Consider the following 23,292-nt stretch of genomic DNA (forward strand, 5'->3'; position numbering starts at 1 on the left):
TCCACTGTCCCCACTCTAGGAGCTCCTCGTCCCTCCTGTGCTGAGACTCGGTACAGACTCAGTCTGAACAGCGGGGAAACCCAACTCACGGTAACTCCGCCCGCGGGTCCCACCTCCAGCCCCACCCGGGGCCAGGAGCTCCGGGCGCACCTCCGCCGGTTTTTGCCCGCGCGAGCCGCCGTCGGCGCCGGGCGGCCCCGCCCCGGGGGGGCGCGGCGGGCGCTGCCGGGGGCGCCATTGGCCCCGCCGCCGGTGCCCCGCGCATCGCCCGCGCCGCCGACATCGCCGGGGGCAGCCGCCGATGCGGCGCCCGCCCGCCCGCGCCTGCCAAGATGGCGGCTCCCGGGGCGGGGGGTGCCGGGGCGCTGCCGCCCCCTCCGCCCGCTGAGGACGAGCCCCCCGGCACCCGCGGGACTCCTCCGGGAGCGACGGCAGCGGGGCGAGAGGAGGGCGGCGGCAGCGGCGCGGAGCTGCTGGCGGTGACGGAGGAGCTGGTGCAGAGCTTGGCCACCCTGGAAGCCGGCGCGGGGGCGGCGAGCGGCACCGTGCTGTACCTGCAGGCGGACGGGAGCGCGGCGGAGGGCGCGGGGCTGAGCGCCGGCGAGCAGCGGCGGCTACTGGAGAGCCTGGGGCCGCCCTCGCCGCCCCGTCCCGCCGCCGCGCCGCTGGCCCCCGCGGAGCTCCGGCGGGTCATCGAGCAAGTGAGCAAGGCCCAGGAACAGCTGAAGCCGGCGGCGACCGCCGCGCCCCCGCCGCAGCCCTGCCCCGCGGGCGGCATCATGCAGAACGCCGCCCGGCAGCTGCAGAGCGTGGCCCAGCAGGTCGCCCTACAGCAGGGCAGGGCCGCGGCGGCCGCCCGCCTCCTCCCGCAGAAGGTAACCCCGGGGGCTGGCGGGGAGGGAGGTTGCGGCGCTCCGTTGGTGATGAAAGACATGGCTCTGGCGAGTCTAATCCTTTTTAATTGGGTTTTGTTTTTTTTTCTTTTTTTTTTTTTCGTTCTCCTCAGTCACACCTGTCCTTTGGTATAGACTCCAGTCCCATAGCTCAAAGGCACAGCTTTCAGTGTGGTTTAGGAAAATCCGTGGTTGGATGTAGCTAATAGCTGCTGTGGTCAGTGTTTCAGTGTGACAACACGTGCAGCCAAGAACAGTTTAGAAGAGCTGTTTCATACTGGTTAAGTAGTGAGTGATGCACAGGAAGTTAGTACATGTCTCTTGCAGGTCATAGTACCTGGGTTTTCAACCACGTTTGGGGTGCAGGTTGTGAAGTGATTCATTTGAACTGAGACAGAAATTTGGATGAGGCAGAGAAACTGTGAGGGAGATGAACAGTAATATCTGATTCTGTGAATCATCACCACAAAGTTTTTGTGAACTGAACACATATTATAGTATGTCCTGGACTGGGTATTTGACTAGTTTTTCCATGTGTGGGGTTTGCTGAAGGTTATCAATGTGCTTTGGTGATGGCATTGACCCTGCTATTCCAGACAGGCCTGCTAGCAGGAAACAAAACTGTGACATGGCCTCAGAGCAAACTTAACATGCTTTAGTTGAAGAGCAGTCATACCAGAAAATGCGCAGGAAAGCCCGTACCTTGAAGGAAGGGAACCTGTGCTTTGATGCATTAAAATGGAAAGCTAATGATATGCGGCTGTTTTGTCAAGCTTTGCTTTAAGGGCATGAGTGTATTATCTTGATAAGTATTGTATTTATTTATTAATACTGTATTTGTGTAACTGCAACTCTTCCTTTTTTCCACAAAAGCAGCTGGAAGCCATTTGTGTCCAAGTTCAGCCAGGACAGATGAAGGAAACTGAAGGGCCAGTGACATCATTGGCACCAATCCAGTCCAAAACTATAACACTGAGTCAGCCAGTTGGTAGGAACTCTAGCATACCAGGACTTGGCATTATTAATCCCCAGATAATTAGGATACAGCCTGTTTCAGGAACTGAGCAGCAGCAGCTATTCCTGCATAGTTCTTCTGAGTCTCTGGTCCAGTTGCTTATGCAGAGGCCTTTGCCATCTCATGGATCAGTGTCTGTGGACAAGATTTCCCCATCTAAGATGGTGAATGGGCAGAGGGCTGCTTGTGCCACAGCATCAGCTTCAAGGTCTTCAAATCCTACTGTGGCTGCAGCCAGTTCAGCAAGTACACCATGCCTTGAAAAAAAGCAAAAAGATGACAAGTTAAAGAAATCCTTGAAGGTGAAAACTCGTTCTGGACGGATTTCACGCCCCCCCAAATACAAAGCTAAAGATTATAAATTCATTAAAATGGAGGATTTGGCTGATGGTCATCAGTCTGATTCTGATGACTACTCTGAGCTGAGTATAGAAGATGATGAAGAAGGAAAAGTGAAGGGAAAGGATGCATTATTTAGTTCTTCAAATTATAATCTGAAACCCAAAACATTTAAATGTCAGACTTGTGAAAAATCTTACATAGGAAAAGGAGGATTAGCAAGACATTATAAACTTAACCCAGACCATGGACAGCTGGAGACTTCACCTCAGAAAATACCTCTAAATAAGCCTAATGGAAGTATGTTTGTGGAAGAGGAAATGATGAGTCCAGCACATTTGGATTCAATTGCTGTCACTTTAAATCATGAAAAAGCACTGGCTACCAGTCTGGAAGAAACTGTTGATTCAAAGGCTGGAGAACAGGTAAAGTGTTACTCAGAAAAACTGTCAGTTCTGTGGGAAGTAGAATGGCACTTCTGTGGCTGCACAGTCTTGTACTGCTCAGAAATATCCACTGACAGACTACATTAGGCAAATTTTCCATTGAAGTCCTTTAAAAATCAAATTGTCTTTTGCAGTGCTGCAGCAATAGTACTCTTGCATAGACACATACAGCTAAGTCTTTACTGAATGTTCATTTCTTACTGGGTTTCTGACATACAGTTTTTACCTTGTCTGCATAAATTACATTCTTCTCTGCATTTGTTCAGTTACAGCCTTTAGCATGACAGCAACACATCATCTGCTCTCTCATTTTCTGTTGCTGAAATAATGTCATCACAGAAAAATCTCTTATTTGGAACCCAACAGTGAACTGCAGCTATTCCTAGAGCAGGTTTTCAAAGTGAGGCTTTGAAACCCTGCACACCAAACACGTGAAATTGGAGTCTCTGGGGTAGAAGCTGCCTCAGCTGAAATTTTTTCCCTGTGATGTTCTAAGCTGGTCACTTCAAAGAAAAGTTTCTCTTTTAATATTGAAATGACTCTTAACATTTTGTAGCAAGAGTTGATGCAGCTGCTGGCTAGGAAAAAGTACTTGTTTAGGTGCAGGGGTGTCACATTTATTACTTGACTTTGTAATTGTTCTCAGGAAAGTAAAAATTTAGAGCTTAAGGTGTCAGTACAGCAAACAAACTTTCCCTCATCCTCTACACTCAGTTATCTCTGGAAAAAGAATTGCAGCATACTGAAGTCTGCTCTCTGAATTATTTGAGTTGTTTGATACAGATAGGAAGCCAATCAAGATCCCCATGCTCAACCCCTAGTCCTATATCAAATTTAGAACTAATTTAGTAATTTAATCCCTGGATAGAGCTGACATAAATTTGCCATTTATAGAGCTTTCCTAATCAGTAGCATAGTAGGGAGTTACTGAATGTTGGGATGCAAATGTACAGATTATTCAAAGAAGCCTGATATACTTCAGCACCTCATTTCTTAAAAGATGCTGGAACATTCTTAGAAATTCTCTCTTGGAAGGGGAGATGTTTATGTAAGAAATCACTGCTTTGAACAGTTGAAAAGTTTTACACTGAAATTATCATGATAAATTAAACATATAAAAGATACTTTGACTTTCTGTGTGATCTTGTAACAGGAGCTGCTTCCTAGCTGTCTTCCTAGGGAAGACAGGATTTTGAAATGTGGTAACTGGGCAGTACATTTTAATATCTAATTACTGGGCTTGTCACACTGTTCATGGTGTCAGAGTTTTTGTCTTTGTAAGAAAGTCTTCATGCTTTGACATGGTTTCAATGAAACCCAAATTATTTTTTGAATATGTTTTACTTAAGTAAAATATGAATATGTTTTAATTAAGTTTTATTTCTACAACCACTTTATTTAAAGAGGATATTTTTTACTTCGAAAATATTAAATATATTTAACCCACTTAAAACACCTCTTTCATTGTTTATTTAATCTTTTTATTTTGTATGACATCTTGGGGTTCAAAAATACTAACTTTGCAAATAATGGCATATATGTGTTGCAGAAGTAGCAGTCTTACTAATGTAAGTTATTCCACAACTTTCTTTGCAAGTTATGATTGTATCCAGCTTTGCATTTTTTTAATATGCTATTTATTGTTTGTGTAGATGGCAAACTTAATTTTAAAATTGTCTTCCTCAAAACTGTTTAAACTGTTGAATGAATACTCTTCCTTTTAATTAAGGCTTCAGAGTCTGAGGAAAGCAGACACTTGCTGGCAGAACAACCAGATGAAACCAGTTCAGGACACCGGGGACCTGTAAGACCAAAAGGACCTGGAAGACCCAGACGACCAAAGAGACGTGGTCGACCCAGGATGGGTGGAAGATCCAGGTGTTCTGGAAGGCTTAGCAGACCTGGTCAGTCCCCTTCAAAGTCACTTAGTAGTGTGTCAGCAGAACACAATGTATTCAGAAGAAAAGCTAGGTTAAAAGAGGTATGGTTCTCTTCTGCAATTACTTCACAAGTATTTTTCCCCTGCCCTATTTTTCCCCCCTCCTTTTTTTAAAATCACATATTTTCAATTAATCATTTTCAAAAAAGATTTTTTTTTTCATCCTCGTGTATGGATAAGATGAAAGCCTTAGATGGCTTCTAAGAAGAAAACATTGTCTTTCAAGAAAAAAATACTTCCAACAGAACACTGGAAAAAGGGAAAATGGGAACTCAGTTTGGAAAGGGACTTTTGACATGTAGTTATATTATTGCTATCCTTTTTCTGGAGAAGGAGGGTTACTAGCTATTACTACATATCTCCTCCAATACAGCAAAATAAATAATAATTAAAAAAAAACCCAAAAAACAAAAAATGCCCACAAATAAGGTCTTGGGGGAGGATAGAATGTGGATTAAAATCCAAGTAACACAATTTGTTCTTTGTTTTCTGTGTGTTGTAGATCCTTTATGGCTAGTAGAGCTACTGAGGTTGCTGTTCTTTCTATGAATTGGCAACATTTGTGGGACTGAGTTTTGTCTGTACATGAATAGTAACTATTCTCAGGTTTTGTAACTTATCCCATTTTGGAGTTAGTTTGCATCTATTCTTAAAGCTGCCTAAACATACAGCATATCTTTCAAAAAAATGTAGTGAGATTTTATGTTCTGAAAATGGGGTACAGAATGTGTGGGCTGCTTTTTCCTAATAATCTCATTCTGGCTTTTGACAGCTAATACAACAATGTGATAATGAAGACTTAATGGAGCTGGCTCTCCCACGTCTTGCAAAGCTTGTTACAGTGTATGAATTTCTGTTGATGAAGGTGAGCTTTTACTTAAAAATATTAAATTATTTGAGGGATACGTCCATTAGTATGCACAAAAAGATTCCTTTAGAGACATAATTGAACTTTCCAAGTTAGCATAGTGCATTGTGTAGATGTTTCACACATCACTTCAGTCTTACACAGGCAAAACTCTGGTAGGTCTCAACTCAAAGCCTTTTTTTGCTGCCTGATCAGTGGCATTTTCAATATTCCCTAGTCTTTTGACTTGAATGTTTCTATCCTAAAATGTTGAACAGAACAAAATTGACAGATCTTAATTTCATCTTTTTTTAAAGTATAGGGAGGGAGAAACAAGCCCTTTTTTTATTCCCCTCTTATTCCTAGGTGGAAAAAGGATATCCAGCCAAAGCTTACTTTCCAGATGTGTATAGGGAATTTGAAGATTTGCACAACATGGTAAAGAAAATGGCTTATGATCACCTCAGTAATTCTGATTCTGTGCATTGCCAACAGCCTGTTGAAATAAAAGATGCTAAGGTAATAAAGCACTCTGTTTGGAACTATGATTGGTTTGTTCGTTTGCTTGATTTATTTTAGATGCTTTGCATTTTTAATTTTCTCTCATAAGCTTTCTCGTGCAGGTAAATTTATTTGAAAACAACACAATTTTTAATTAGCAAAAATAGGCATTATTGTGAAAGATCCAACAACTTACCAAGAAGAAAAAGAAATACATAAGAGAAGTACAATTCTAATTTGTCAGTGGATACAACTAGAAATATAAAAAACAATTCTAGCAGTGCTGGTACCTGCCTTTCATATCTAGAGTAGTATGAAGCTGCATGTTACTGCAAGGTTTATTTAGCATTAACCACTAATAAAAGTACATCCTGATGTTTGATCAAGGGGGTGTGTGTGTCTATATTTAAAATGAGTGACCTTGATTTAAAGAGATAAGTAATTTCACTGCAAAATGAGGGCAAAATGAATGCATCCATGCAGTTCACAGTCACAATAACAAATGTGAAAGGTAGTGACTACATTAATAAAATTGCAAACTATTATTTCAGAGACTCCAGATTCATTGTTTATGGACTTGTATTTGGAAAGACAGATGGAACCTCTTTCTTGCTTCTCTTCTATGTTCACGTGCATTCCTTAATATAGAATGATGCTCTTTAAAAAATAAAAACAAGACCAAACCAAACCCCAAAACAACCTAGCCTTGAGAAGCTGGATAGTAGCACACCCATGTAAGGATGAAGCACAGGAATGGAATTTGAGGAAGGGGGAAAATCCTTAACTATGCAGAGATACTCTAAACAGGAAGACTTAAATGTTTTTTATATGATGGAGAACCTCAATAATCTTTATTAAACACTGCTCTAACTGTCCCTGGATTCTATATATAAGCACAATTTTTTCAAGATTGCCTCTTTACAGTCACCTTCACATGAAGGTCGTGTGTCAGTGTGAAGGCTAGTAGAAAACATATGGGTATAAATACTTGCATTGAGCTGAGGTGATTGTCAGGCTAGACAGGATATAGTTCTAGTTCAGTTTTAAGAAAACTAATTTATATTTCAGCATTTACGTATTCAGATCTGAGAGGCTAACTTTTACTTTTTTCCTTATATCTGTTTTTGAAGGTTGCTGAATCTCTAGGAATCACAGAAATACTCAGTGGAGAACAGAAGATGCAAGCTGCAGGCTCTCATTCACAATGTGTAATTAAAATGGTTAGTGAGCAAGTGCCTGTGGATGTACTGGGACAAAAACGGTTAGCGGAGGTATGGAACACCTTTGTGAAAATTAACAATGAAACTAAGACAAATTAAAACTTTCAAAAGTACATAATTATTCCTTATAATATCATGCTGGTATTATCTGAGTCATGTTAAAGTAAGGCTTTTGTGGAGTTCAGAAATACTGAAAGTACTCTCTGCTGTGGTATTATAGCAGGGCATATGAACTAGCACACTAAGTATGTGCTTTGGGATGACACTTGGTAGCATTTAGGACAGGGTATCAAAGACTTACAGGTCTTTGATACAGGGACAAAAGAACTTCCTTGAGGTGCTGATAACTGGGGGCTCCACAGATTCAAACCTGTGTTAGAGGAAATGGCCTAACCTACAGCAGGTTCACACACTGGAGAAGTGCTAATTGGTGTTGGATAGAGGGGCATGAAAATGGTTTTCTTTCTGACAAGTCAGTCGATGAGCTTCTATTTAGAGCTGTAGCAGACAGCTGTGTTTCATCTCCCAAGAGTTTTGGTGAAATGTGAGGGCTGTGTTTAAAATCTTTACCTCTTAGGAAGACCTTTAGTGCAAATCCTGTTTTCAAGGATCATCAGTTCACTGTCATGATGTTTCAACAGTTATCTTTTCCAACTGTTACATGGGCAGCAGTTAATCATCTTTTGTATTGACAGAGCTCAGGGGAAGAACTGTTGCCACCAGCCAAAAGGAGCAAGTTAGAAGATGTAACAGAGAATGTGAACAATGCTTATGCCAGTCAAGATGAAGTGAAAGAAAAGAGTGAGAATTTGTGTACACTGTTTGAAAAAGATGGTAACCTCTTCAGATTTCCCAGTTCTGTTCTGTTCATGGAGGAGCTGAACATATCTTTGTTCTTCAAGCTACTATGTTTTTTTTTTCTTACAGTTTAATTTCTTAACTTGCTTCCCAGGTCCTTCAAAAGCAGCTGTTTAACTGGAAAGGCCTCATGAGGAGGGAGAAGTTACAGATGATGCAGACAGCAGTAGCTCAATCCTGGATGCATGATAATCAGTTATTGATACTACTTATGAGCATAGTACTGTCCTCTGCTGGGTGCTTCCTGTCTGTCCTCTCCCTCATAACCATTGTGTCAGTTGGGGGAGAGCAGAGGAAGAGGAAGCAGAGTGCACATCCTTCCTCTTGGCCCCAGCCAGCTACAATAGCAGAATTACCAGAACTTTGTGGAACTTGGGGGAAAGGGGGAGCTGGTGTAGGCTGTCCAGTATCCATCATTGCCATACATCTTGTATTGGAATTGAGGCACCATTGTGCACCACAGTCTTAAGGTGGTTGCCTTTCTTTTTATTCCTTCTTCATGTTTCATCCTGCTGCCCTTCACATTAGCATGGTAACATTATCTAGTAAGTTAATGTCTATCAGTACCGTCCACTTTATAAATACATTATTTTGGTATTGCTGTAAGTGGCCTTTGCATGTCTTTCAGTCAATTGTTTTTTCCCTCCCTTTGATTTTCTTTCTCTTAAAGGCTCTCTGCATGACCATGCTTACTTCTTTCTGCACTGATTTTTTTCTGGGCTATGAATTTTTAAAATTGTTTTGCTTGTGCCTGCTAGTAGGGTGTTTGCTAGTCTACATTGCAAAATGTTAAAAATAGTTCTCTCTGCAGTGTTAGGTCTCCTTTTTTTGTGCAGTGGTATCTTTCATAACAAAAAAAAAAAAATCCAAAACCAAACCAACTTACTTGTTCCTTCTGACCTTTATTATTAAAGGCTGACTTCTCATAATGCTGCAGCTTAGTAATTATTGTTCACCTAATTTCAGGGTTTGGGACCCTGGTCAGGTCCAGGTCAAGTAACTGGTAGAACACTGCATTTCTTGTCGTTTTTATTTTTCTGGCACAGGACAAAAGTGCTGCTGGGGCTCTTAGCACAGTTAATTAGTATGTAGTAACCTGATTCTATGTCTGAATCCAGCATGAGCTTGACTAGGAATAGAAATTTAAACAAAAATTTAAATGCTTTAATCAGCTTACTAAGTAAGTGATGAGGATGAGCAGCTGACAAGTTTCTGGTAAAGTCTTTATCTTTTAATGTTACTGGCTGCATGACAGATGGAAGAGAACTGAGTTTGCCTTTCAGCCCAGGTTGTTTTCAGGATGAACAGAAAAATGCTGCCTCTTAATGTAAGGTTTCTTAATATAGAAATACTTGATAAAATAGCACTATTAAAAAATTCCTTAAATATTTTTATAGTAACTTTCTCTATGAAATTCCTGTAAGGTGCTTCAGGTTGGCTAATTTGAGGGAAGCAAAGCAATGAAGTAGTCTAGCTTTTCCTCCAAAATTATTGCTGAAAAATAATTTTTTTGGCATATAATATTAGATCACCCAACAAAATAATACTTCTCTCCCCTTTTCAGGTTTTAATCCATTAAATGGAGAAATCCTGCTTTCAGAAGATAGGCGTATCACTTGCTATACAACTGGAAGTACATTACAGGCAACAGAGGAACATAATTCACTTTCTGATTCAGGAGTTAGAACTGATGGTGAAAATTCAGGTACCTTCTCCCAAACTGTGGAAATGAGGATAGAGTATCCCCAGCCTGTGAGCATACCAGGACCAGATGTGGCAGGTGAAGCTTCTCTGCTGCAGACTGAAGTCGTGCTGCCTGTCGGAGCAGGCGGCTCGGCTGGGCTGGTTCAGGCGCGCTTTGTGAGCGGGAGTGCGGCGGGGGCACCGGCAGCTCCTGAACTCCGCAGCTCCACGTCAGAGCCAGCAGTGGCCAGGCACAGCACTGGCCTACCAACGAGTGAAGAAAAGGGTCACAGTCAAAAATATCATGAACTGCAGGAAGAAAACCCTAATTTTACAATTACAGAACATTCTGGGCAACTCCATAATGCTGACATGACTGATGAGATGCAGGAACTTGAAAAAGTTTTTTCAACAAACGTTGTGCCAATAAACTACCCCCACTGTGCTCAAGCTGAGTCGCACCAGAACGCTGTCCAGGGAGCCTCCCTGCCCACTCATGGGAACCAGGAAAATACTTTCAAAAACCAGAGTGAATATTCTTGTGTGACAGAGGAAGCACACAAGCTGGCAAATACAGTTACTGTAGATGAAACTGTAGCTTTTGAGATTTCTGATGAGAGCCATGATTTTTTGTCTCAGGGACAGGAACAGATTTTTATTCAGACTTCAGATGGGCTTATCTTGTCTCATCCAGACACTGCTGTTTTGTCTCAGGCGGAAGGCATTGTTATTGTGACTGATTCCAATGGTACTACAATGCACATTCGTACACCTGAAGGGATACCTCTGGAAACAGTGGAAGCACTACTGGCAATGGAAGCAGGTGGCCAAAGTGAAAATATTTTACTCTCGCAAAGTGAATTTGAGCCATAAAATAGAAAACCCTATAAGCTTTCTTCTGGAAAAGACTGAGTATAAAATGTATATTTTTCTAATGTGAATACTGAGATAATGGAAATTTAACTTATTTGTAAACTGTTTCTATGCCCTGTACTTTTTATAACTTATGTTTATATAAATCTAGCAGCATTGCAACCAAAAATTCTAGAATTAACATTGTTCTATTTGCTTTGTATGTTGGGGATGGGTGGAAAGTGGAAATTTTGTCAACCCTAAAACTTGCACTGTTCCCTTTTGTTACGTAATTCCTTTTCTCTATAGCCATCTAAAAATGCAGTTGTACTGCTGTTCAGCAGTGATGTGCTGTGTACTGGCAAGCTGTATATGGGTAAAATAAAAGCTGTATTAAAAATGTGCATTTTCTGTGCTGCTGAGATTACAAAACACTGTTATTGCACTTTTAAAAAGCTATCTTGAATATTCATTAGCATCTAGACTTGATGCACATAAATCTGCCTGGAATAATGGGCAGGTTTAAGTATAATCCATAATAAACTTGTGCATTCTGGGAACAATGTGACAGCCTAGCTGATCCTTACTGAAATAAGCATTCACTGAGTTAAGAGACAGAAATAGTTTCAAAGAAGATCTGGTTTGTACTGAACAATTGGAAGTACAATTGAAAGTATTTAAGTTGCTTGTCTAATGTTCAGCCACACCTTTAAAAATTGCTGTTGCGTAGACATAAAAGGGAAGATGCATAAGTAGTGATCTAATTTTCCCTAATGTGGTACCAAATTCTTTTTTCGCTTTAGTCTATCATGGCCTATTTTTGTTAGACTAGTATTACACTTTTCAGATGATGCATCCTTTATCAGTTCTACACTTCAACCTTCCCAGTAAATCCACACTGCCTTGTACTGTTTAATCATAATGCAAAGGGACTGTTGCTCTAGGCAGGGAGAAAGCTTGGCAAATTACTTGAATTCTTGTCATACTTAAAGGTGATCCTTGGATCAAGTTATATTTTTGTGGAGACATACTACCAGCATCTTATCCAAGGCACTGTCTTTTCTTTCAAGAAGTTTAGCAGGTGAAAAAGAACAGCATTAAATGAGCAGACATTACTGAAAAGTGGTAACAGATCTTTAAAATGTGTGTCACCTCGTTACTGAAGAAATGCAACTACTGGGACATTGGACAAATCTGTCACAGGAGGCAAAATCAACAAATTAAATCTTAAATCAAGTATCAACACAGATTTTTTTTTCATAGTATTGTTACTGAAGAAAAATAATAAAATTTAATCTAAACAGAATACAATTAACAGATTAAAAACTGCTCTATGTCCCTTTAAGCATAATTGGGTAAGGCTTTTCTGTTTGGTGGGGTTTTTCTTGGTTGCCTAAGTAGAAGCTGAATTCAGTTACCCAGAATGTTGCCCTTTATGAGTAGTTACAGTGAAAGATACTGTCCATTAATGAGTTATTAATGAGCTACTTGTTCTGGGTTTTTGTCCCTCTTTCTTTAGGAGGTGGTAACTGCCAGAGGATACAGACCTACTTTGTAAGTGAAGGCAGCATTCAAGCAAAGTTCTGTTGGTCTTTCAAAGTCTTTGCAGTGAGCATTTCTTTATAATACTCTTTGTACTGACTATCTAATAATTATACTTGAGGCTACAAATACAACAATCAACTGCTTAGAGGTAGAATCAGAAAATATCTCTACAATGATTTTGCAGTAATCTTCCAGTGCCCAACAACAATCAATAAGCAAGAGGGTCTGTGAATATGAAGACCCCTTCCTGAAGAGCTTTTTTCCTCTTAAGGAATGAGAGCAAACCACAATTTCCACCTGTGCAGAAAATGAAAACTTGCTTCAATTTTGCCTTCCCTATCAATTTGCACATGCTGGGAAATAGAACACACCTACTCTCATCTTAAAAGAACAATTCTATATGTGAACTGATCTCTTCTCCTTGAAAAATATTTTTGAAGTACTGAGATGTTTCCATAGTGACACAGGTCTGGCCCAACTCAGGTGAATTAAGGTGTCTGTTAAACTAAGTGAAACACTTCCACTGAAAAAAAATAACCCAACAAAGCTGTTCCTAACTTTATTCTCCTTGAGTTACAGCAGAATTTCTTTTTAGATGCTGGAATCGTGGGCCAAGGATAGACTCTTATTAGCTACTAGAAACAACCTCATTGTTCAACAGAGCAACATCTCAAGAAAACTTGCCAATTCATGTCTGTCTGTCCTGCTACTGCAGGAAACAGATGTATTTCCCCTACTAAGCTTATGATTTTTCAGCTTGGGACTAATTAGGTAAGTGACCCTGCTTTTCCTATCAGTACAGAGGGAAGGGCACACCTTCAAACCAAAACCATTTGACATCAGTAACAGTAACCCAAAGAAAAACGCACTGAGCCCTATGACAGGGAGCAAACAAGATGGGATACAGCCTCAACTAAAGCAGGTTTTGTTTTATTCAACAGATGCTTTCATGAAACATCTCTTGAAAAAGAAAAAAAAAATCAATTCAAGGGGACAAGATCTTATTATATAATTTCTGTATAATGCTGACTTGTTCTAAACCTTCCCCAGTTGCTGGCTCAGGCTTGGATCACTCTTTTGAGTGTTTTGATGTACCCAACAACACCAGAATCAAAACCAAGCCAGAATTTGCACTATTGTGTGCAACAACAGCATTTCAAAATCACATACCATGTGATACTATGTGGATCCTTTTGGATTCTTCTTTTTGTGCTTTCCTTTCCTCCACATACAAAGCCAACTACAAAAACATTTTCCCTGTTAATTCATGCAAAAAATACCCCATGAAAGATCAAGAAGTGCTGAATTTCTATTGTAAAAGGGACCATACAGGTATTTTAGGCTGTTCAGATTTGGGAGGAAATTACATTTTTTGCTGTAGCTTCTATATGCATTGAATCCCCCAGGCTTACCTCTTTCTGAATATAGAGGACTTAGCCTCTTACCTGTAGCCTCTGTGTTGCCCTTAAAACAGATAAAAACAACCTGAACTAGATTTCCCCAAGCAGAAAAAGGAGTATCAGCTGAGACAAAGTAAGGAATATGAATAGAGAAAAATATTTTTAATAAGTTTTACAAAAAAAATCAACTTACTTGGTAAGCCTTGCAATATGCCAATTCAGTTTCATGTAAGCACCACTAGAAGCCAGCCATGTAACCTTTGGAATTCTAGCACTGCCTGTGTCCTGTTTCCAGCAGCATGGCTTCAAGCAGCAGCATGCTGCTGTTCTCAATGTAAGGCTGGTACAACCACGAGGATAAATACACCATCATCAGATCCTGGTCAGCAGAATGAGCTATGTCTTGTACAATTGTTTGCTTGAGTTGTAGCTCCTTCTTGTACATTTCAGACAGCTTCAGAGAAACCTCATCTGAAATGGATTTAAAAACCAAACACATTGACCAAAACATTTCAGCAATTCTGTAAAAGCTAAATTATACTTGTGATATATGGATCATAAACACCCCCTACCTTACATAAGCTATTCCCCAAATTTAGCTTTTTTTTACAGCATTAATGATGTTTTTACATTAGAATATAAAAAGCTAAACAATTTCCACAGCTTTGGGATGTATTTTACACACTGCTGATTATGAGTCCGCATTTAATAATAGAATAAGCAGTGGTATTGGTTCTCAGGACCCACTGTAAAATTATCAGTTACAGCTATTCCTCGAGTAACTGAAATTTGATTTCAAAATTTGGTAATGCAATACAAGCTTCACATTTTAGAGTCACTCTTGATTTTAGCTGATCTTAAGGATGCCCTCACATGCTGTGATGCACTTCAGCAATGCATGATCACCAATGAGTAATAACAATAGTGAAAAGCAACAGTAAAAAAAACCGCAACAGACCAAAACCAAAGCATTTATTGCAAAAACTGTTACTAGTTATGTTGGTACAACTGGTAGGGGGGTTAAAATGCATCTGTAATCTTTCACTGTTTGAATCCCTAAAAAATAACCACACAAAGTATTTTTAAAGAGAGACTGATCTTGTGCTTCCAACTTAGCCTGAACTATCATTGCCTTCAGAAGGATTTAGTCTGCCATGGAGTAGACAGCATCACTAAATGATTCAGTCACAATGGGTGTTTTGACAGCAGTTGTCTTTGTCATTCTTACTCTTTTAAGCTGGCAGAAACTAATACATAAGATTCCTGCTAAACTGTGGTAGTGAAGTAAGAAGCCGAGCTTCACAGAAGGATGTTTTTCACTTCACAAAGAAGGCAGTTGGTTTGCATGCAATCAGGCTTCCCTTGAATTCAGACAGTTTTAAAACTGGAGAAATACCAGTTGGGAGGCAGTACCTTTTGCCATCAAGTGAACGCTAAAAGAATTAATATTAACAGTAGAGTGTAACATTTCTTTACTTGTCTTGATTGTCACTGAGATCAGAGGTATTTTTCTTTGGCTGCTTGAGAATTAACTGAGGTATAGCTTTCTCTTTGCATTCAAGGATTTAATTTCAGTGTCAAGTAACAAGTCAAGTAGTTAAGCCTGCAGCTTAACACCAGCAAGTTGCAAATACGTCTCTGCCTGCAGAGGATGTGGCTGTTGCAGCTTGGACACTGTACGATGCTGACAAATTTAGTTCTATGCTGTAATTGTTGCATGTCAGACAATGCTTGGCAGTCATCAGCAGTAACCCTTTATAACCAAGTAGTGCTTTTGTGTGTTTATTGATTAGTCACTTGTAGAAGAGACAGCACTCTCTCCCTCTCAGGCAAGACATCCAGATAAGAGGGCTTATTTTTCCGTCATAAATTAGATGACACTGATGACACAATGTAATTAGCTAAGACAATCAATATTTTACTTACAGAAGTGCGGTGTGGGCCATGTATGAAAGAAGGGTGCCATGCAATTCCCAGCTCCGTGGTGGAATGTTTCCAAGTCACAGATTGCTTTAGTAGTTGAAGTAAGCTTTTCCATTTTCAGTTGTATTTTTGTCTGAAAATGATGAACATGGAACATTAATGAATATCTCAGGAACATTAGGCTACTATAATCTTAAGCATTTTTTAAAACACACTATATATGAAGGCTATTTAGTATTAACATTTCTAACTTACATTTTTTAACTCCAGACAGGAATCAAAACTGGAATCTATATAAAAACTTAATATGAGATACCCTGAAATTTTGAACACTGTTATGTATGACTCTGTTTTGGACATTCTTTTGTTTCCCCACATGTAGAAATACACTAAAGCCCTCTCATTTTTTCACCTCCCTAATTTTTCCTATAGCAATTTAGCACTGGGGAAAAACATCACACTGGTATAGCACAAGCCCTACCAAGATATTTTCTTACATTACTATATTGAGATGACTTTAATTTCCAAAGATCAGCAGCAGGTGAGAAAAGCAGCTCAAGCTACTTCAGCTGATCTAACAGCTTGTCTAATGTTCAAAAAATAGGTCATTCCATCCATTTCCCTCATGTTCATCTGAGTTCATGCATTCAGGTATGAATATTTACACCAAAATGAAGCTTGCAGGCAGTATCTTTACATCAAGCAGCTAAACCACAGATACACAGATATATCTATGAGCCTGTAAGCTCATGTATAAACTCCTAAGGAATGAAAAATAAATTAGGTCATATTAGTTATGTTTAGTATCCAATCTAACACTGGCTGCTTAGACTCCTGTTACTCAGGAAGAGTAAAAACTTTCATCAATGCACTTGTAGTGTGAACACAAAAGTACATCAAGGGAAAAAAAACAAAAAAGAAAATCCCCATATGTTTTCCCCACAGAACAAAATCTGAGGGAAATCTAGCCAGTTTCCTGCTTTTTCTAAATACTGGAAGACTGTACCCTGTCTATATAAAAAAAGAGATCTCCCATCCTTTTAATGGGCCTCCACTTTGGCGAAAGGCTATAGAAGTTATTTTTAGTAAGAATTTCAAATTACAGTATCTGGCAGAAAAAAAATTGTTTGCTTCCTGTCATGCTGACAGGTGACATTAATTTCTAGCAAGGTATCCAGAAAAAAAGGTGGGTTACATAATAATTATCTTACTCCGCTCTCCAGAGAAAGAGATCTGCACAGCAAATACAGGTAGGCAGGCTAAAAATATGACTGCATTACGTCTTATCAAGACAGCTGCAAGGATATGATGGCAGGTAAAGCACTGCTTTATGCTTTGCTGTTTCTTTTGTTTTAAACAGAGGGAATATCCAGGATGAGAAACAGAAAACAGGTGCAGTTTTGGAATGCATTCTTTGTATGATTTGTTTTCAGATCACTTTATAAAAGGGGGAGTAGAACTATAAGCCAAAAGAAGATGCAAAATCAGCTTTTAAATTTACCAATCAATCAAATAAATGGTGCACTCTGGATTTATAGTCATTTAGGTTTGAAACCAAAGAACTATTAATGAAAGCCCCAATTTTCTGTCTACAATAAATACTTCAGGACATTTCCTTGTTACCAGAGCACACTTGGAATTGATTCATATTGACTAAGTCTGAAAAAGGCATATTACCATATGCTTTAAAGTCTCAAGTAATTCTGCACAGCACTTGTCCAGCTCTTCATTGTATTTTGGGGTTGGCTTTTCAGGTTCTGTGGCATTGTTATCACATGTTATCTCCAGTTTGCTGTCTTGAAACCTAAAATAGAAACATAAGGCAGCATATAAAACTACATATAGGTTTAGTTGAGCAGTGCAGATTTAACATCCTTGTGGTCTGATCCTACAAAATCTCTCATTCACAGGCTGTTCATGAGAATTCGTACATAAAAATAGCACAAAGCATAGCTGGCCATGTGAGCAAATGGGGCTAGTACCATAATAATCAGAGAAAAACAGAACTACTCTACCTTAGAACATGTGCTTAAAAAAACATTTGCATGTGTTAAGATAACTCTTTTTTCCTCTTTACCTTGCCCTGTGCTGGAGGTTATTCTCTCGTGACCAAAAAGGTTAAGCCCAGGCTCCAGCTGCTCCACAGGACAATCTGGTTTCCCACCACAAACTCAATATTGGCAAATTTAAGCCAAGATATTTATCTGTGACCCCAGAGCAGCCAATATACAGTTACCTGCCCTATCTGGCAGACCTTCCCACACCAGCTGTAAACTCAGAGAGAGAGCTGCTAAAGAGCAAAAGCAACATCTGGCACCATTACAGCAAAATATTCCTCAGCCTGTACCTGTCAGAACCCTGTCAGAAAAACCCTCTTCAGCTGTCAGGGCTCTGGAGAAGCTACTCAAAGTCCTGTTAGTGAAGGTTTTTCGTTACAGCACAAAAATAAAAGCTCTACCAAAGTGGGTTTTTTTTCAGTTTTTCTCTGTTTTTATTTTTTTATGGTGGTTGTGGTGCATTATTTTTGTTGACTCTTTGTTGGTTTTGTTTTAAATCATCACCATTGAAACTTTTGTCTGTCCAAATCACTGATTCTTTCTTTAAACCTTCTGAACTTTGGACTTGAGTTTTTTATGCCTCAATGTAAAATATGCAAGAGAATAAGGGAACTCACATGGGCTGAGATTTATGGAATTAGGTTTTAATTTGGTACATTATGTAAGTATTTAAAATATGTTATGTTTGATTATGTAAAATAAACATTTCCCATTTCTTGCAAATATCATTATTACAAGAGTCATTATTTGAATTTAAATGGTTTATGTAACCAAAAAATGCAACTGCTGAGTTTGATCTGAGAGCTAGCTTATCCACTGTGACATGTTCTTTCCCCATCTCCCAAAAGAACTTTCCAGTGAAGAAAGCAGATTAATCTCTCAATAAAAGAAATCTTTATGCTATCTTTATTAGTATTAGCATACTTACTGCTCACTGATCCTCATGTTGACTATTTTGTTTGCTGTAGTAAATCCATTATCATTTAGTCTTTCCCATTTCATCATTAAATTATGCCAGTCTGCTGCATTATCTTTAATTTTTCTTGCACTGACAGATAAAACAGGCCTTCTTGGAGTACTATCAGGGGGACTTTTTGCTGTATGAGAAAATAAAGATATTGAAGCCATTTAAAGCATACAGAAACAAATCAGTGCCCGGCAGCTATTTGTGTGAAGGATTTCCTTGATTTACTGGAAAATATTGATTAATGTAAAATGGAATTTACATTAACTGTCTTTGGTCACAAAATCTAATTCCTCTTCTATTTCTATTTGCAAGAAAACCAGGTTATTAAACAAATGCAAGCACATTCTGAGATGTGAAGCTGAAGCATGGACAGCAGTTGCTTTGTAGTGCTGGCAGACCTAGTAGTCTTCTGACATCAAAGGCCAGCCAGATGCTGATGCAATGTATGAGAGAGAAATCATGGCAGCAATTACTGTGCATGCATGCAGTGCTCATGCCATGAACATCAGAATTAATTCACAGCAACACATAAGCTGCAAGAGCTTGGGGAAAGGTTGGCTCCTGGTGAAGGTGGTGGGTGCTTTACTGCTGAGCACAAAGCCCTCGTTTCATGGTGTCTCCCTGGAAGGCAGACAGCTGTAAGAACCCGCTGCATGTCCTCTGATCACGCAAAACAGCCCCACCTTTTCACCGAAGGCCCTGCCCTGGCAGCCAAAGCAGGGCTCAAATCCAAGCCAAATACCCTGCCTGAATGTTTGCTGCTTCAGCTTTTATCCACATAGATGCCTGAAAAGAGTTCATCAAATCAAAGACGTTAAGTCCACACAAAATCATAGACTGGGTCAGGTTGGGAGGGGCCACAGTAGGTCAGCCGGCCCAACCTTCCTGCAAGCAGGCCCATGCCAGAGCACAAGGCACAGGATTGCGTCCGGACGGGTCCCGGCTATCTCCAGTGAAGAAGACTCCACAACCTCTCTGGCTCGTCTGTTTCAGGGCTCGGTCACTGCATAGTAACGAAGTTCTTCCACATGTTCGGGTGGAACTCCCTGTGCATCAGTTTCTGCCCATTGCCTCTGGTCCGGTTGGTTGGCACCACCGAGAAGAGCCTGGATCAATTCTCTTGACACCCACCCTTCAGATATTTATACAGAGATGTGGTAAAACACATGGGAGTCCCCGCTCCACCCGGGGCATCAGCGAGGTGCTGCACACGGTGCATATCGGCCTGTGGCAGTAGCTACCCGGCGGGCTCGCAGAGCACCACGGGCACGTTAAACCCCCTTAATTCGCTGAAAGAACGCCGGGACCCCACCGGTGGCTGCTCCCTGCTACTCTCCCATTCGTCTCCTCCGGCTCCCCCCTCACTCACCCGCCATGGCGACCCCGCCGCCCCGCGGAAGTTCGCTCACGTCCGGCCCCGCCCAGCCCGGCCCCCGAGCGGCGCAGGCACCGGGGCAGCCGCCGCTCCGCCGCCTCGGGGCTCGGCGACGTCGCTCCCCGCCGCCCTCCCTGAGCCGCCGCCCGCGCCCCGGAGCGGTGAGTGCAGCCGCGGCCCCGCGGAGCCGGGGGAGACCCCTCAGGGCCGGCCCAGTCCCGCTCCCCTCCCCGGGCGCCGCCAGCGGGGCCTGCCGCGGGCGGCGCTCCCGGCCGGCTCCCGGGGCGCGGGTGCTCTCGCTGAGGGGGCTCGGGGCGGGCTCCGTCGGGGGTCGGCGGCTGTCACCGCCCGCGGAGTGGCTGGAGGGGCTGCGTCGCCCTCCCCTTGCCGGGGCTCTGCGTCTGGGCGGTAAATCCGGCATAAGCCGAGGTAAAGCCGGCGGGAAGGCGAGGCAGCCCCGTGGGTGTCCTGCCGGGAGCCACTGGCTCTGTCCTTCTCTGGCAGGGGCTGCAGCCACACGGGTGTGTAGAAGGCACCTGTTGGGAAGGAGTTTTGAAACACCTGAGTATGTTTCAATAAAATACGCTTAAGAAATACGTATGAGGGAGGGAGGTGAAGGCAAGGGGGAATGGCGTCAAAGTGAAAAGTCAGGTTTATGTTAGATATTAAGAATAAATTCTTTGCTGTGATAGTAGCGAGATGCTGAAACAGGTTGCCCAGAGAAGCTGTGAATTCTCCATCCTTGGAAGTGTTTATGGTGAGCTTGGATGGGGCTCAAAGCAATCTGGTCAAATGGAAGGTATCTCTGTCCATGGCAAGAGTGTTGGAACTGGATGATCTTTAGGGTCCCGTCCAACCCAAACCATTCTAGAATTCCATGAAGATTTCATAGGGTGTCACAAGACCATCAGGATGAATACAGCTGAGCTTTCCCATCCCTTTAAGGATGTGCAGTGACTGTAGCTTCCCCTTTTCTACCCTTTCCGCCTCTTTCATCTAGATTTTTTGTTTTGTTTTGTTATTTTTTTTTATGTCACAGAGAAACAAAACAAACATCATTTGAACCAAAAGTGTAACATTTAATGAATTGTGTAAAGCCAAGTGTTAATCAGGTCACCATGACGTGCGTGCCAGCTGGTCATTTGCCTGTGTGCAGAACACGTGAAAGCAGAGCTCCTTTGGCGGGGTGTGTGTTTGTGTTCTCTGCTCTGCTTGGCAGTATTCTGCTGTGAAAAGCTCTGGAGATATGACAGTGGGGCAGCCTGCTCTAGGGCTGAATGTATGAGAAGTATTAGAAAAGAAAACCGCTTTCCTTTTTAGTTGGCAGGATCTAGCTGAGAACAGAGACTGTTGTGTTTAGCTGTGGTCGTATGGGAGTTTGTGCTCTGAAAAACTTAAATGCAAGTTTTAATGTCAAAGATTAAAAAAAAACAAACCTGGAGCTGTTGTCCCTCTAGTACAAACAGGACCCTGGGGCTCACAGAAATGCAGTGGCAGCTTTGGTTTCCTGCAGTCTATCTGTGGCATATCCTGGCACTGAACCTTTAGCCACTGCCTGTCTGCTGAACCACAGGATTATCTTTCACTGAAGTTGCCTCTGTTACACAGCATTGAGCCTTATTTCTGTTCCTAACACCAGAAAAAAAAATTAAAACTGTTTTTCAAAGCATGGCCTTGAATGCGGTATTTAAGAACTTGTGAAGTCTAAGAGCTGAGTAGGAAGGACTCTGGTGATTGTTTTTGATGTGGTGTTCTTCTCCACTTTATCTCTACTGCAGGACAGCTGCTTAGCACAGGCTAATTTTCCCTATACGACTGTTACGTACTTCAGAATAACTGTGGCTGATACAGACTGAGCACATGCATCCAGTTCCAAAATCTGCATGAGAAAATAGATTATATCCACTGTTTGCCTTAGATTAATGAGGTAGGAAAAACAGATAACAATTAATCCTAAAGCTGTTACAGACTACATGTGATACATAACTATCATTAGAGGGATATTAAAGACTTCAGGCTCAGAAACAGAGAATAGTGGCATTTGTGCAGATGTTTTGACTGTACAGGCCATATGGGAGATTTTCTAGTCCCTTATACATTTGGTTAGTGTAGATAAAATTACTTAATTAGTAGTATTTTTAATAAAAATATGGTTTTGAGTTTTCACTTTTATGTTTCTTACACAAGCAATAGAAATATTTTGTTACTCTATAAACCACTCAAGATGAAACTAATTTGTGTACAGTGTCAAGAAATTAGTGTTCATTGATAAATTTTTCCCTTTTTTGATTGTACGGGGTGAATGGGTTATAGAGAACAAAATCTTAATTTGTTTTTTTGACTACTTTGCCATCAGAGATTGTATATAAATTTTACAAAGATTGAGAACCCTTACCTTTTAAATTTACCTTGTATGTGACAAGAAATAATTCCTCGCATTTGTTTGTTTTTGTTTTTTTGTGGGTGGGAAGAAAAAAACCCTATTAAACTTTCCTTTTTACTCCTTTTTAAAATTAAATGTAAACTTCCAAAATATACATCAGGTAGCAGGTAGGGTTATTGTAGAGGAAAGATGAAAAGTCCTGTTTTTGCATAATATAAGTCTGCATATTTCCATAGCTGGTTATCAGTTACTCTGTTTTTAATGGTTTAGTTGAGCTGGAGAATAAGTCGTGGAAACTAAGAAAGGATGAATTCCGAGGGTTTGGAAGGTTCTCTAGTAACTGTGAGGAGTGTGAGGTGGTTCCAGCTACAAGAGAAGTTTTGGATGGTGACAGGTATAAATTGCAAGAATCACAAAGGGGACTTAAAAACCAAAATATGTGAAATTCATGAGGCAGTAGCTGGCTAGTGGTAGAAGCTGAGGTTAGACAGAGGTAGATTAGTAAATGTGAGACTCAGGACAAAGACTGGATTTTGTTTTATTAGAGAAAAGAAAGACCCTTGACTAGTAAAATTACTAAAATGGCAAAACAGCGCATTTAGAACAGCGGATGAGACTTCAGCAATAGATTCTTTTTATATTCAGTTGACTGTAGACAGAAGGTAGTAAATGCTGAAGGAAGGGGTCAGAGACCTAAAATATACAATAGGAAATAGGTGATTTGTGAAAATACTGTGAAAGTGTCATGATTCACTAAGGTTATCTGTTAACTTAGTGAACATCTCTGAAAGGAACTCTTCATTCAGAAATAGTTTGGACGCATATCAGCTGGTCTTTATGATATTTCATTAAATACAATGACAGGTTGTAAACATAGGAGAAGAGTGGAATTAATTTCTAAACTCTATCAAGCGGTAAAATTTACCTCAATTAGAAACATCTAACAACTGGTGCTAGTGTAGTTATTGGCAATTTTTGTAGCAGACAAAATATAAGCCTAGTAACCAGTCTTTATTCTTGTGGGCTTGTCTATGACATGCATGGGCAAT

The 23,292-nt window shown here is 40.9% G+C and overlaps 3 protein-coding genes across 23 annotated transcripts in view; 2 read left to right on the forward strand and 1 right to left on the reverse strand.

Moving 5' to 3' along the window:
* The first annotated feature begins 267 nt into the window (after positions 1-267).
* ZNF839 (zinc finger protein 839) lies at positions 268-11,158 on the forward strand. Of its 3 annotated transcripts, none has more exons than XM_023927534.2 (8): positions 268-875; positions 1,767-2,672; positions 4,423-4,674; positions 5,405-5,497; positions 5,846-5,998; positions 7,111-7,251; positions 7,896-8,034; positions 9,623-11,158. In XM_023927534.2, the coding sequence occupies exons 1-8, from the start codon at positions 333-335 to the stop codon at positions 10,612-10,614; spliced, it is 3,219 nt and encodes a 1,072-aa protein (XP_023783302.2). In that variant the 5' UTR covers positions 268-332; the 3' UTR covers positions 10,615-11,158. The 3 variants fall into 3 exon arrangements, with proteins under 3 accessions (XP_023783302.2, XP_023783300.2, XP_086748328.1); XM_023927532.2 differs by having other exon boundaries at positions 1,770-2,672; XM_086892202.1 differs by having other exon boundaries at positions 269-875; positions 7,896-8,001.
* On the reverse strand, positions 940-19,937 carry CINP (cyclin dependent kinase 2 interacting protein). 14 transcript variants are annotated; one of them, XM_086892211.1, is made up of 7 exons: positions 19,855-19,937; positions 18,447-18,615; positions 17,139-17,265; positions 15,465-15,594; positions 13,732-14,009; positions 9,768-10,005; positions 940-2,165 (listed from the first exon to the last, which is right to left on the reverse strand). In XM_086892211.1, exons 1-5 carry the CDS (start codon positions 19,859-19,861, stop codon positions 13,807-13,809), a joined length of 636 nt encoding a protein of 211 aa, XP_086748337.1. In that variant the 5' UTR covers positions 19,862-19,937; the 3' UTR covers positions 940-2,165; positions 9,768-10,005; positions 13,732-13,806. The 14 variants fall into 14 exon arrangements, with proteins under 14 accessions (XP_086748337.1, XP_086748336.1, XP_086748342.1 ...); XM_086892207.1 differs by having other exon boundaries at positions 1,691-2,165; positions 19,617-19,861; XM_086892210.1 differs by lacking the exon at positions 9,768-10,005.
* Positions 19,844-23,292, forward strand: part of TECPR2 (tectonin beta-propeller repeat containing 2) — a 42,187-nt gene continuing 38,738 nt past the window's right edge. For 4 of the 6 annotated variants that reach the window (XR_015287775.1, XR_015287776.1, XM_086892196.1 and 1 more), the window contains exon 1: positions 19,844-20,021. Coding sequence is in view for 2 of the 6 variants with exons in the window: in XM_086892196.1 (XP_086748322.1) it covers positions 19,860-20,021 (162 nt within the window). In the remaining 4 variants the exon portion in view is untranslated. Of the gene's footprint in view, positions 20,022-21,638; positions 21,788-23,292 lie in introns of all 6 variants that reach the window. The other 2 variants (XM_086892199.1, XM_086892198.1) reach the window with 2 other exon arrangements.

The sequence above is a fragment of the Cyanistes caeruleus genome, chromosome 6 (assembly GCF_971803275.1).
Source record: "Cyanistes caeruleus chromosome 6, bCyaCae1.hap1.1, whole genome shotgun sequence".
In the NCBI taxonomy this organism is placed as follows: Eukaryota; Metazoa; Chordata; class Aves; order Passeriformes; family Paridae; genus Cyanistes; species Cyanistes caeruleus.